At 36.4% G+C, this 14822-nt stretch overlaps 1 protein-coding gene, 1 long non-coding RNA gene and 1 pseudogene across 2 annotated transcripts; 1 reads left to right on the forward strand and 2 right to left on the reverse strand.

Annotated features, from left to right (window-relative positions):
- The first annotated feature begins 86 nt into the window (after window positions 1-86).
- Window positions 87-11518, forward strand: LOC106381013 (glutathione S-transferase U23). The gene is made up of 2 exons (XM_013820874.3): window positions 87-570; window positions 10965-11518. Exons 1-2 carry the CDS (start codon window positions 256-258, stop codon window positions 11310-11312), a joined length of 663 nt encoding a protein of 220 aa, XP_013676328.1. The 5' UTR covers window positions 87-255; the 3' UTR covers window positions 11313-11518.
- On the reverse strand, window positions 963-5053 carry LOC125588687. The gene is made up of 2 exons (XR_007324838.1): window positions 2434-5053; window positions 963-2331 (listed from the first exon to the last, which is right to left on the reverse strand). It is a non-coding gene; the product is annotated as an uncharacterized LOC125588687 (long non-coding RNA).
- LOC106450618 lies at window positions 6557-10049 on the reverse strand (annotated as a pseudogene).
- Window positions 11519-14822: the final 3304 nt, after the last annotated feature.

A 14822-nucleotide genomic window follows, 5' to 3' on the forward strand; every position in this document is an offset into this window, starting at 1 on the left:
AATATCACGTGTTACATACTTACATGTACACCCACCTAACTAGGGTACAATAATGCAAACGAGGAAGTAGAGTAGTTGGACATGACACAAGTACAGAGATATAGCAAATCACTGACTCAGGATCTCTCTAGACTCCATTAGTTTGGAGTTACCAGTGACATTGCCAAGAATAGGTGGACACTACACATTTTCTTAATTGGCTCTATAATTACCAAAAATTTCAGACTCTTTCTTCTTCTTCACCAACAACTAAAGATGGCAGAAGAGGTGATTCTTTTGGATTACTGGTCGAGCATGTTTGGGATGAGGACAAGGATTGCTCTAGAGGAGAAAGGAGTGAAATATGAATACAGAGAAGAAGACCTGAGTAACAAGAGCCCTTTGCTTCTTGAAATGAACCCTATTCACATGAAGATTCCTGTTTTGATTCACAAAGGCAAACCGATCTGCGAATCCATCATCCAGGTACAGTACATCGACGAAGTCTGGCCTGACGCAAACCCCATTCTCCCTTCTGATCCTTACCAGAGAGCTCAGGCGAGATTCTGGTCAGATTACATTGACAAGAAGGTTTTCTTTCTCACTTTTGGTTATTTGAGTTCTTTGCATCATAATCACTTGCTTATACTCATTCTTGTATGTTTTTGTGTACACACAAACAACAAAGCCGGTCCTAGTGAAACATTAGCCTGAAATATTGATGAACCGGCTTTGCATGAAATTTTTTCGCTTACATTATAATCACTGCGGATCGTTAGGGTTTTTGCATTTTAATCTATTTTTGTATTTTCCTTACTAATCTACCATTCAGTTTTTCAATGCATTTTATCGTCACCATCTCCTCTTATCTTGTTTACATTTGTTTTCACGTTCTGTCGTTTGATTTGTCTTAGTTTTGGCTTGTGTAATAACTTAACCCTGCTCATTCTTCTTCCATTCTTTATTGATTGATATTTTTATAACGCTTACCTCTGTGTTGCCACTAATTTGCTCGAATCATTTTTCATCATCTGCTTCGTATTCTTTTCATATTCATTAACTATTGTCTCCAATCTTTTTAAATCCTAAAAATCCTACATGTTCTTTTGTTTATTAAATCACATATTAAATATTGTTGAAACTGTTTATTTATTCTAATAAATCCTTACGATTATAACTAAGATGATATGGATAAAAGACTGATTATAATTTAGTTGAAATTAAAATCTAAAGTGGAAGTTATTAAACCTGCAATCCTTCTTTTTGTCATCCAAGATAGCTTTAGTCAAATCAATTATATTGATTTAGAAAACCCATAAGCTATTTCAATCCCAAACAACAAAAAAACAGGCGCATTTGTTATTGACGCTGCGGCGGGTTTCCTTTACTATAAACATAATTGCTTGTCACAACTGTTAATAAACCCAAATGTGTTTACAAAAGCTACCCATATAAGAGTTTCATACTCATTTCTCTTTCTCTAGTCATCTCCTATGCTAGTAGCTATCATAATACAATCATCAAACAAAGGACATATCTCTTGGTTCCATATAGAATATGCAAAAGGACTGTTTTCTGCAGACTCCATGATCACTGAGTATTATAAATATCAAACTCTGTCTATGGTCTATTTATATGTTGAGGAAATGCCTCGAAATGTAGCTTCCAAATAATGATTTTCAGGTCAACACATTGCATGTTAACCTCCACAATGGGATCAGCGGATCTGCAGATACCGCTACATGTCGAGTCGAACGCAACTACACATATGTTCCCTGCTTGTGCCTTTCATTCACAATCTGCAATTCTCCCAAGAATCAGAATCAATGTTAAATGAGTTAAAAGTTTTAGAGTCACAACAGACTTTGTATAGCCAAGCCCAATAAACCAAGCACCCAACGTAACATCCCCACTTGCCTATTTGTGCAGAAAATGACTTGATCATTATATAGTAGCACCGAGAAGTTAGATGGAGAATGAGGTATGAATGCAAAGTAGACAAAACAGTTAAAATCTTACTGATTATGGGAAATATAAGAAATCAATTCTCTTGAAATGACGTATAACTGTCCAATAGCGTGACAAAAGTACTTGTTCCTGTTCTCACCAAACTTCCAATTCTACATGTATATATAAATCTATTAGAGTTATTGCCAGCGCTCTGTTGCGGTATTTGTTAGCTAAAATAATCCATCCAACATAATAAGAAAAAGAAACCAATGAAATTGTAAAGATAACCATCAGCTGAGATGTTTTTGCTGTCCTAACACATTGCAAACTTAGTGATTTCACTGTCAAAAGCAACAAACTAAGTAGTCATATACATCTGAGACATTTATTTACAAACGGTTCCTAGCACAGAAAAAACATATTATTATGTTACGGATGATAAGGTTAATGCATAAATACAGTTTAGAATTTTTTTCAACTGAACATTTGTGCCTACTGAATTACCTTACAACACCCACTGCATTGTGATTTTGGCATGTTAAAGCTGAGAATCAACATTGGAGCTTGCGTTAGCATTTGGAACATGAAATATAGCACCATCAATTTCCAGTGTTAATTCCATTGATAATAACTGTGCAAAAGAACTCTGCTAATAAGGTAATCGTGATTAGTAATTTTTTACATCTCAGTGTCGTACAACTTCAAAATGATAGACACTTACAATCGACGGCTCTCAAAGATGGACCACAAACCATCTAATGATATGCTTACCTCGTCGTATAAGTATCCATGTCACTTCCCTCCCAAGGGTAACGTTGCTGGTGCAGATCAATTCCCTCCACCTCTTCCTCATCATTAGGATGCTCTGCAATATACCCTCTGTAAGGTTCAAATTTATGTCGCTAGAATTATCAGAGAAAGAAATATAAAGTACCCTCCAAATCTTCAGGAGCATCAACATTTTCTTTATTCAATAATCTTCATTCAACCTAACAACCATCAAAATAAAAAGAATGTGAGACACATAATCTTCAAAATCCAAGTTTAATGAATGGAAAAAAAAAAACTCAGGAAGACATAAAATGTCAAACACTCACTGGTTTCTTCTTCTTTTACTTCTTGGCTCCCGTGAATGAACTGTCAAAACCATCATTATTTGCAGGAAAAAAGATTAAACAAAGCAACTGATGAAAAGAAACAAATATGTTTCACATCACATAAACTCTTCTTGAACAATCAGGCAACGGATAGTATGTCTCCCGTGTGACTCAGCTGAGTCCTCGATGACATCCTGAACGATAAATGTCTTCTTCTTCTTCTTGGTTAGATCAAAGGATGCAAGCTAAGGATGACCAAAGAAAATTAAAACCACACAATCATGATTTATCAGGCAAAATAAAAGAACCGATGATGAATTTATTAAAGATGAGGAGATGTAGAGACTAAAGAAGAAAAACTGATTCATGAAACTCAAAGAGCCAATCAGTGTTTCTTAGATGAGTCATGAACCGATGATTAAAAATTGAAAGCCCTAAACTTCCATTGAAGAGAACGCTTACAGACCAAAGAGGTTTATTGGGCTTTTTTTTTAGCGAAACTCATTTCAAAACGTGAGTTATAAAGTATTTATATATTAAATCATTAGATAAAATAAATAAGTGTGGATCCCACAGAGAAAATCGAAGAAGCAAAAGTTTCCGACCTTCATAAATATATATTTATTTCAGCCATCAATGTACGTAGAATCCTTTAGCTCAGTGGTATAAATGTTGTTGTTTAGATCTCAATAACCTGAGTTCGAGTTATAGACTTGACACTTTTTTCACACTTTTTAAAAGTGGGACCCACATATCGCTGACGTGTCGCATCAGGAGTGATGCAACTGCCCTATTATAATGTAGATCATACTTACGAATAAACAAATTTAAGTTGAAATATTTCATTTCCCTTAATATATATGAAAACATTATATTAGTATTAAAATGAAAATAATAGTATTATAATCACTTACAAATACTCATTCTTTTATGTTTATGTATATACACAAAAACAAGGCTATTTCTAGTGAAATATTGGCCCAAAATTCGGAAATTTTAAAAGTTGTTTATTAAAATTCTTTTTAAGTATATAACCCCAAAATTTCATGAACCGGTTCCAAATTATAAAAATAAACAAAATATTCCACGTACACTATAATCATTATACTTTGAATAAACAAACTTAAATTGAAATATTTCATTTCCCTTAATATATATATATATATATATATTTAACTTAACATTCTTTGTTCATATTATTTTTGTACAACTCCAAAAACGCAGATCGTCTAATCCACTTACAAAACTCAAAAAAATACTCTACCTACGAGCTAGTATAAAGGCGACGCCAAGTAGATAAAAAGGTGGCCGTGGTAGGAAGATTCCTCTGATCTCTAGAGAGAATATCCATCTTTGCTCGTAACAGGTGTTGAATCTCTTGTATGAGAGAAACTGCCGGTCGAGAAGACTGATTATGCATTCTTGAGTTTCTTTCTTTCCAAAGCATATAGATAGAGGCTTGAAAGGTGAGCTTTAGGATCAGATTGATGTTACTATCTCGAGTGGGAGCTTTGATCCAGCCTAGAACATCCATGATCAGTGGAGGAGGGGAGAGATGGATCGGAGAGAAGAAGAAGGTATGGACCTCCTTGCTGTAATCACATTCCAAGAACAGATGTTGGCTGAGTTTCATCAGCAGAACCGCACAACAAACAAGTGGAGGAGACTGGCACACCCCATTGGCTCATCCTGTCTTTTGTCGATAATCTGTTTAGAGCTATCAACCAAGAAAGAAACGCATGCTTCGGTATCCTTCATTTGAACCATATTGACTTATGCCAAGTCACTTCCGGCAGCCGATCATAGAGGTGAGTCCACATGAGAGAAGTAGAGAAATCTGGAACAGGAGTCCTATCTCCAATTTGCCATAAAAAACAGTCCTCCTCCTCAGACAACACTACTGCTCGGGGATCAGGTAAGCAATTCTTTAGAAAGCTTATAACCGGATTCCTTGATCTTGAAGAGCTGACCCACCAATTGTTATCAACCTATGCGTTTCTTACCACCGCGTCCACTGGCAGACCACTCAACCTCTGCCCCATCTCACCCGTTAGGTTTATTAGGGAGCGTAAGGAGGTCCAATTATCATGCTAGAAGCTTGCGGTTCTACCTGAGCCAACCTCACAGACAACAAAAGGTCGAGCTAAGTGCCTGAGTTTACATAGCGATTTCCAAATCCAACTACCAGATCTAGTAGCATCCAGGGTACATAAATTTTCAGCTCGAATCAAGTTTAACCGAGTCCACAAAACCCATAGAGACCCAGATGAGGCAAACAACAACCAAATAAGCTTCAACCCCAAAATCTTATTCCAAGGCTCAGTCTCCTCAACCCAAGGCCTCCTGATTTCGTAGATGAACACACTGCTTCCCAAGAAACCTTTGCTCCTCTAGCTCTTGTTGGGACCCCCTTCCAAAGAAAGCTATTACACATCTGTTCCAATGCCTTGAGGCAGCCATTTGGAAGAAGGTAAATAGAAGCCCAGACGGATATAGTGGAGTATATGACTGATTTTAACAGTTGTAAACGGCCCGCAAACGAGAGATGCTTAACTGTCCAAGAAGTAAACCGAGAATGGATCTTATCCAAGAGAGGCTGATAGTATTGTCTCCTTAACTTCTTTGTTGTGAGAGGAACTCCCAGATAACGAATCAGAAAGGAACCTTGAGAGATACCATGAGCAGCTGCAGAGGTTCGATTGCGGGCCATGTCTCCCCCCATCAAAAAATACTGCAGTCTTGCTCCTATTAATCCCCAACCCAGAGCTCATATTGAAACTATCCAAAATGTCGAGCAAGCCTTGTAGTGATTGATCCGTTCCATCGAAGAACAATAACACATCATCTGCGAAGCTAATATGTGTTATTAGAGGGGAATTCCCAAGAGGATGAAGATCAAACGAATGACCCATAGCTCCTCTGTCTAGGAGCTTGGAGAGAATGTCCATAGCTATAACGAACAATAGAGAAGAGATCGGATCGCCTTGCCTCAACCCCTTTTTTCTTGGAAAGCAATCCAGAAGCTCTCCATTAAAGGCTATGCTGAAGGATGTTGTAGTTATACACTCCTTTATCCAACCAATAAAGATTTCTGGGAGCCCAAAAGCGGTGAGGATATTGAGTATAAACTCCCAATTCAGGTTATCATATGCCTTCATTAAGTCTATTTGCAGACAGCCCCGAGTCGTTGGACCCCTTTTGTGAAATCCTGTAACCATCTCCGAAGCTAGAAGTACATTCTCGCACAGGTACCGACCCTTGATAAATCCCACCTGATTATTTTGCACCACTTCTGGCACAAAGAGCTTGAGGCGCCGTTTTAACAGTCTGGCAATAACCTTATAGATTGTCGAGCACTGTGTTTAAAATGGCGCATGGCGCACCAAGGCGAGACGTGCCGAGCCTTGCGCCTCGCGCCATGGCGCAATATGGCGCTCGCCTTGAAGAACATTTACGTTACGTTATTTTATTTACGTCTTGTTTTGTAGAAGAAACGTAGAAAACACTTATGCAATGATTGATACACTAAATTTAAATAAGATGCAACTTTATTATTTGAAGATAAGTTAAACCAAAACAAAATTATTGAAAAAGAAAACCCAAAAACAAAGTCTCAAATGTAGAAACCAAAAGATAATATCATAATAAATAACTCAAAACCAATACCTAAAATTCATCTTCAGAAACACCATTATTGTCATCTTCATCATCGTACTCAACATCTTCATACCCAAGGTCATCTTCATCTAAATCTTCTTCCAACTCATCATCTTCATCAACCAATCTCATACCAGGCGCAGATGATTGCTTCTGGTTTGAGCTAGCAATACCTTTTCCTTTATCTGTTTTAGATGAACTTGCACCTTTTGCTCCAACTCCTCTAGTAGAATAGCTAGGTTCTTCAACACCCATAGCTTGGCTCACAACATTCCATGACAAATCATCATCTCCCCACACCAAATCATCATTATCAGATGAATCTCCATCCATTCTTCCAATCAACCACTCATTGCTGTCATCTATTTCATCCAAAAGAATAGGATCTCTGGTGGCGCACACACTTCTCAAGCTTCTGCGTTTTAGAGCTCTGTTGTATTTCACAAAAACCATGTTGTTCAGCCGATGTTGTGCTAGGCGATTTCTCTTCTTTGTATGAAGCTGTTACAAATCAAGTTTAACACTTATAAGTTAAAAAAAAATCACTTACAAATATACAATAAAAATGATTAAAAGTCTTACAAGTTGGAAAACACTCCAATTTCTTTCACAACCAGTAGCACTACAAGTCAGACTAAGGATCTTAACAGCAAAGCTTCTCAAATTTGGAGCAGAAGATCCATAACAAGACCACCATTCAGCTATTAAAATAAAAAAAATTGTTAGTATTTATTTAGATCAATTATCTTAAAGTAATTCAAATTTGTGTTACCTGGTGCTTTGATATCTCTTTGCCTGATGGCCATGTCGTGGCCGAAGATACCAGAAGCGTCCTTGAAAGAATCCAACTCTGTCATTATCTTGTCTTGAGTCTCTGTACTTGGAACCAACCTATTAATGAAACACAAACAAAACTATCATCTGAAAATGTGTACCAACCTATTAATACAAAACAAAAACACAATTTAAAAAACCAACCTAGTAATGCAATTGTACAAGCCCCCTTCCACTTCGGCGCAACGTACATCATCGTGATATTTGTAATGGATTGAAGGGTTTAGGAAATACCCAGCAGCATGCAAAGGATGGTGAAGCTGACACTCCCATCTTTTGTCAATGATCTCAAAGGCTTCTTCGTACTTCTCTTTATTCCACTTGAAATCCCTTTCGATTGTCTCTTTTGCCCTGTCCATGGCTGCATAAATGTATCCCATAGCTGGTTTTTTCTCTCCATCAACCATCCTAAGTACTTTGACAAGAGGAGTCATAATCTTCAGAGCACGCCGAATATTCTTCCAAAAACTCGCTTGCATAAGATACTGTCTAACTTTTCTTGCTCCAGCTTCTTTGGGCCATTTAGACTCACTCCATTCAGCAGAATTGACCATATCCCTTAAAGGCTTCTGCTGTTTGAGAAACTGAGTCATGGTTATGCAAGAAGTAGCAAACCTTGTTATAGCCGGCCTGTGCAGATTTCTTTGCTTTGTGAATTTCCTCATCATGTTCACAAGAGGGACATGGCTGTAGATATATCCATTCATGAACATGCATTTTTTCATTGCATTCTTCAATGCTGGAATTTCTCCAATGTCTTCCAACATTAGATCAATGCAATGTGCAGCACATGGAGTCCAGTAGAGATGAGGTCTTTTTGCTTCAAGCAATTTTCCTGAATTTAAGTATTTTATATTAGTGTTACAAAAAAATATATCAAATGCTAAAACAAAGATGGGAAATAAATATTGGTTCAGATTATACATACCAGCTTTTATGTAGTTCTTTGCATTGTCTGTAATGACTTGAACTACATTAGCTTCTCCTATTTCCTCAACCATATCATCTAGCAACTTATACAACAACGTTGCATCTTTCACCTAAAAAAAATAAAGTGTTAAAACAAAGAAATATAAACTTTGAAAATAAATACTGGTTCAGATCATACGTACCACTTCGGAAACATCTTTTGACTTGATGAAAACAGAACCTTTAGGGGAATTAACTAGGAAGTTGACAATGTCTTTCTTAGCCACTGAATCTCTCCAACCATCAGACATAAGTGAACATCCTTTACTAGCCCACTCCTTCTTGTTATCCTCAATTTGGACAAGAGTGTTCTGCACTTCTTTATTAAGCAATGGAACCCTTAATTCATACATACTTGGTGGTTTCAATCCTGGTCCATATAGCCCAATTGATTGAATCATCTTGTCAAAACTAGGATAGTTGACTGCATTGAACGCAAGACCAGCATCCAAAAACCACCTAGTTATATCTCCACATACATTTTCCCTTGCCTCTTTATCACAAGCAGCTCCAAGAGTACTCTTTCTATCTTTCCTTCCTTGCAAAACATCAGGAGGAGGAACAATCACATACCTGTCCAGTGGACCTCTAACTCTCCTCTTCTTAGCATGGACAGACCGTCGCGGCTGACTTTCTTTCCCGCATTCTTCATCATACTCGTCAAGACCTTCTTCTTCTTCTTGAAGAGCCAAGTTACGAGCAGCTATCTCATCATCCTTCATCTGCTTGTGTTTGATTAACGCCTCTCTCACATGTGGTGGACATAAAGTACAAGCTTTGGCATTCCTATGATCCCCTCTCAAGTGTTGCTTGAGACGTGAAATTCCAGCGTTGAAGTTCTTCTTACAGAAGATACACTTCCAAGAGTTGGAATTGTTATTCAACATGATCCCATATTTTCTTCCTGGATCAACTTCACGACGTGTAGCACTACCCCCAGCCTCATCAGACATTAAAACTGTGATCAAAGTAAAAATAACCATACTGATCATAAGTTATTATCCATAACTAGACTGTGATCATTGACCAAAAATGAGACAGAATGAAGACAAAAAAGAAAACAAAAAAAATGCAGAGAATAAAAGACTAACCGTGTGTGTTAAACTCCGACCAAAGCAACCGCAGTACGTTCTAATCTGTGACAAAGGAACACTAGAATCAATAAGAAGAATAAGCATAAACGAGATTCAAAAGAGTAGAGACTAGAGAGTTCTAACCTTAAGCAAAAAACCTTGAGATCTATGTTTATGTTTTACGTAACTTTTATTTTATAAACCTAGGGTTCTCATTGTTTTTTAGACGTTTAGGTTATCCCGACGGTCAAGTTTTTTTTTTAAGTCTTAGAGTTTAATTATTAATTAAGGCTTACATGGTTTAGATACGGTTTACGTAAATCTCGCCATGTCGCACGCCTTCGACTTGCTCGCCTTCTCGACAAGGCACCCATGGCGCGCGCCTTACGGAACCCACCCTCGCCTAGGTGGTACGTGGCGACAGAGCCATCGCTTGACTGCGCCTCGCGCCATGGCGGCAATGGCGAGCGCCATTTTAAACACAGGTCGAGCAGCAAGAAAGATGTCTAAATTTAGAAAGCTCATCTGCACCGGTGACTTTGGGGATCAAAGCAACCGTTGTAGCATTGAACTTCCTAAGTAATCTCCCAGAGGTAAAGAACTCTTTCACTGCCTGTGTTGCTTCATCACCTACAATCTCCCAGGCTTCAAGGAAAAATTCCGCTGGAAAAATACTGTCTTTATCTCCTCTTCAGATGGGATCCGAGTAAGCTCTGAAGCCAGAGAGGTGGAACACCTGAACGGATGGATTTCACGTATCTCCTCCATTGTCATCGGGACTATTCCCCTACTCTCTGAGCCTAGTAGGTTCTTGAAATACGCCACTTCCATTCCCTTGATCTGTTGCTGATTATAGATTCTCAGACCAGTGGAATCTCTGATATATCGAATAGCATTCCAAGACTGATTGGCCAGGACTACACGGTGGAAGAATTTAGTGTTGGAGTCTCCTTCTCTCAGCCATCGAATCCTCGACTTCAGCTTGAAGAAGTTCTCTTGAGCAGAGGCAAAGAAAGCCCATGTATCCTATCCCTAGCAATGGATTCCTCCGTCACTAAAGCTTCCGTTGGGGTTGTCATTAGCGAAGATTGAATTCTTTCCAACTCCTCCAGTGCTATCTTTGTTCTCTGCTGAATGTTAATGAACTCCTCCCTATTCAGCCTCTTGCAACACTCCTTTGCTTTCTTTAGCCTCTGAGCTAGAGTAAAAGGTTTTGAGCCAATATCCAATGATTCGCCACAAGCCAACCGGAGACTAGGAATGTAATAACAGTGAATAGATATAAAGGAAAAGTATTTGAAGCTCTTCTTTCCCTTAATATATACACATGAAAACATTAAACTTTTTAGTATTAAAAATGAATATAATAGTTCAATATGCGTTCTTAATTGTTGTATGGGATCAGACGGCCGGACCGTGCAAGGCTTTACAGAGAGAAACAGGGGAGAAACAAGAGACAGCAAAGATGGAGTTCATGGAAGTACTCAAGACCCTTGACTCCGAGCTCGGAGACAAATCTTTCTTTGGAGGAAACGTGTTTGGGCTCGTGGACATTGCCTTTATCGGATTCTATAGTTGGTTTCGTACGTACGAGGTGGTAGCAAACTTCAGCATCGTAGCAGAGTTTCCTAAGCTAATTGCTTGGGCAGAGAGGTGTTTGAAAAGAGAGAGTGTGGCTAAGGTCTTGCCCGACTCAGATAAGGTGCTTAAGTCAGTCTCTGACTATCGGAAGAATATTTTAGGAATCAACTAGATTCATCTCCAGAACGTTCCATGATATGTTATATTTTGCTTTGTTCTTTTTTCATGTTGTTTCCTTCTGGTTTCGAAATCTGGTGTGTTTGAGATTCAAAAATAAATTTGAAACTTAAATAATGTTCTTTCTTTCTCTTTTTAGTAGAACACGTTTCAAAATTATGTACACGAAAAGAAAAACATTAAATTTTTTACATTTTTAAATGACAACACTATTAATTATCTATTTACCCATAATTCATTTAATAATAAAAAAATTGTAAAATAGAAAAAAAATTATATAACACGACATCTACACTGGTAAAACAAAAGAAAAATGTTAATAGTAAATTTCTTCATTTATACTAGCACACAAGAATAATTTGAAATCCATCAGCAGGAAAAATGCTTAGGCCATTGCTTACGTCATTATATTTATGAGTTAAGGTCTTCAAGAGCATGTCATTGTTAACAGACAATTGAGTTTTTTTGCAAATTAATATTAACAAAATAGAAATTTTCCAAAACTTATAACCAATATTGAGTTAAGGTCTTCAAGAGCATGTCATTGCTAACAGACAATTGAGTTTTTTTTTTCAAATTAATATTAATAAAATAGAAATTTTCCAAAACTTATAACCAATATATAAATTTGGAATATGAGTTAAGGAATATGTAAACCACATCCCTTCTATATTAATTGAAAAATATTAAAACCTGCAAGTTATTCCATGTGTCATCAATAAAATATTTTTTAGTCTTTAAAGAAATATATTGGTTCATATAAACATATACTATATGTTTCATTAATTTAATCATAAAATTAATAAGTAATCAACACAAAAACTTCTTTTTATTATTTCCTTAAATAAAAACTACAGAATTACTTAATGTGATTAAAATATATATGAAATTTATTATTTTAAGTGAAAAATATTGATAACAATTTGTATATCTTCTACATTTTTTTTAACATTATTAAAATAAATTAGACAATCACATTAGTCATATAATAAAACTATGATTTTTCCGCATATGTTATATTTTGAATTTTTAAATGACTATAAATAACTAAAACTATTAAAAGTTTTGTACTGAAAATTTAGTGATCAATGATTTAATTTTTTTAATAATATGAAACAAATGATCATAAAACCATATAAATATGAAATTTATTAAGATTAAAAATAAATAGAATTTAATAGCTTTTAAATTAAACTATATATCATATACAAATACAAAAATATTTTAGTTTCAAAACTTTAGAAAGATGTATCATACTTATATTGATAAAATTATATGTTTTTACATATCTTTTTTATAAATTTAAAAATACTTCTTTAATAATTATTTTATAAAAATACTCACTCTATTCTGAAATGTAAGATGTTTAGAATAATTTTTATGTTCCAGTATATAAGATGTTCTCATCTTTCTAGGTAACTTTAAGTTTATCAAAAACTGTGTAGCCAATCAAATTTAATAGTTCTATTTTATAATTGGTTAAGTAGTTTTTAGTTTATAATTTTAATGATAAAAAATAATTTTCTTAATAAGTGTGTACTTACCAAAACATCTTACATTGCAGAATAGAAAGAGTATATCTTTAATAATATTACAATGTAAGAGCACCCGCAACGCGGGTTCGTGATGAATCCTAAGCGCGATAACTTAGGTAAAAGCAATTAAAAAAATAATTTTAAAATGTCGTAACCGAAGGATTGATCCTAAACTAAGGGGTTTAAGGATCAAATCCTTAATCACGTGGCAAGGCGGGAGTGGTCGTGGTAGGGGTTGTGTTTCGTATGTGGAAAAAACATTCATTCTCTTTCTCCGTCTCGAAAAAAAAACTCTCCCGAAGGCGAAAGGCGATTCAGAGATCGTGAAACGGTGAAGGTAAATCGCGTGCTCTTAACTCAATATTTTTGGATTAGGTGTTGATGCATGTTGATTAGTCAGTTCTAGGGTTCTATCGTGTGGTAAAAATCGATTTTAGGTTTCAAATCGAATTGGGGATTTTTTTCGATTTACGGTTTTCGTCTAGGTTTGTTATTTTCTGCATCTCGAATCGGTTCTTTGTTGTTTGAGAGTTCTATCGTATGGTTTTAATAGATATAGGGTTTGAAATTGAGTTGGGATTGACTTCTGGATTGATTTACGTTCCGTGAAGAGTTATAAATAATTTTACGGTTCGAGATTGATTTGTAAATCGATTACGGGTTCAGGATAGTCGAAACCATTTGTGTTAAGCTATCCTTATAGCTAATTATGAATCTGATAACATGATTTTCCTTGCAGGTTTTGAAATGGAGGAAGAACTTCGCGATAAGAAAGCACAAAAAGAGTACTACAACATGATCGATTTTGTTGCAAATGCGCAACAGGGGATTCCCAAAATTTGCCCCTGTGGATCAATCACGAAAGAAACCGTTGATGAAGATGATACGTACGACTACCTCCCGGGAAAAAGATACTTTATCTGCAAGACTTTGAGGTATGTACTGTAATTAATCTGGTTATTTTTATGGTTCATATTCTGACAAATGTTTATCTTTTTTTGCAGAATGATGGGCTGCATTTCAGGCAACCATGGGTTACGGCTATTCATGAAGAAGTTGAGAGGCTCAAAGAACGGTATCACGAGCAGGCGAAGCTTCTGAGAGAGTGCCAGGCAGTTAAGGTGAGTGATGAGTGATTTGTTATGTCTTTAGGACTTTACTTATATGTGGGTAGGACTATAGTTCTGTAATAACTGTATGATGTATGTTCAGGACGAGGTGAGAATGCTGCAGGACGAGGTGAGAATGCTGCTTATGCGTGTGGCTGAACTCGAGAGAGCCCTGTGAGGTTAGTGGATTAAATTATCCTTCATCTCTGCCTCGTGTGAAATTAGTAGGAGTTTGCAAATAATATCCATACTGCTTCATTAAATCTCGCTTTCAAACGAAAACTTCATTAACTCACTCTCTAGCTGTTATGATAGGACAGTTAGCAAATAATATCCATACTGCTTCATTAAATCTCGCTTTCAAACGAAAACTTCATTAACTCACTCTCTAGCTGTTATGATAGGACAGTTTCCTACTAGGATTAAATAGAGTTGAACTAAAGATCCCTATTTAATCTTCTGCGTTTCTACAAGAGAAACACAGAGTGAAATCCGAAAATGGAAAACTCCACTTGCTTTGTAAACCTTTTAGCTAGCCAAGGGTGTGTTGAGCTTGACTCATCGGAACCCCTTTGCTTTAACAGCCAATGTTCCGATGAGTGTACTGTCAAAGAGAGGAAGAAATGGACACCAAAGGAGGATATACCAATATCTGAATTTGAAGAATTTGAAGAAGGAACCTCGACCAGAAGTTCGAATGTGGATGCACCCAATACTTCCGAGATGCCTCCAAATCTCGCTAATATGCTTCTTATACGGACTCATCTTCGTGATAGGCAGTTACATGAACGATTGAAAAATGATTTGGTAGAAAATATTTGGAACAAGTTTGGTAATGATGAAGATGAATAATTATTGTAT

The sequence above is a fragment of the Brassica napus genome, chromosome C6, assembly GCF_020379485.1.
Source record: "Brassica napus cultivar Da-Ae chromosome C6, Da-Ae, whole genome shotgun sequence".
NCBI classification, from domain to species: domain Eukaryota; kingdom Viridiplantae; phylum Streptophyta; class Magnoliopsida; order Brassicales; family Brassicaceae; genus Brassica; species Brassica napus.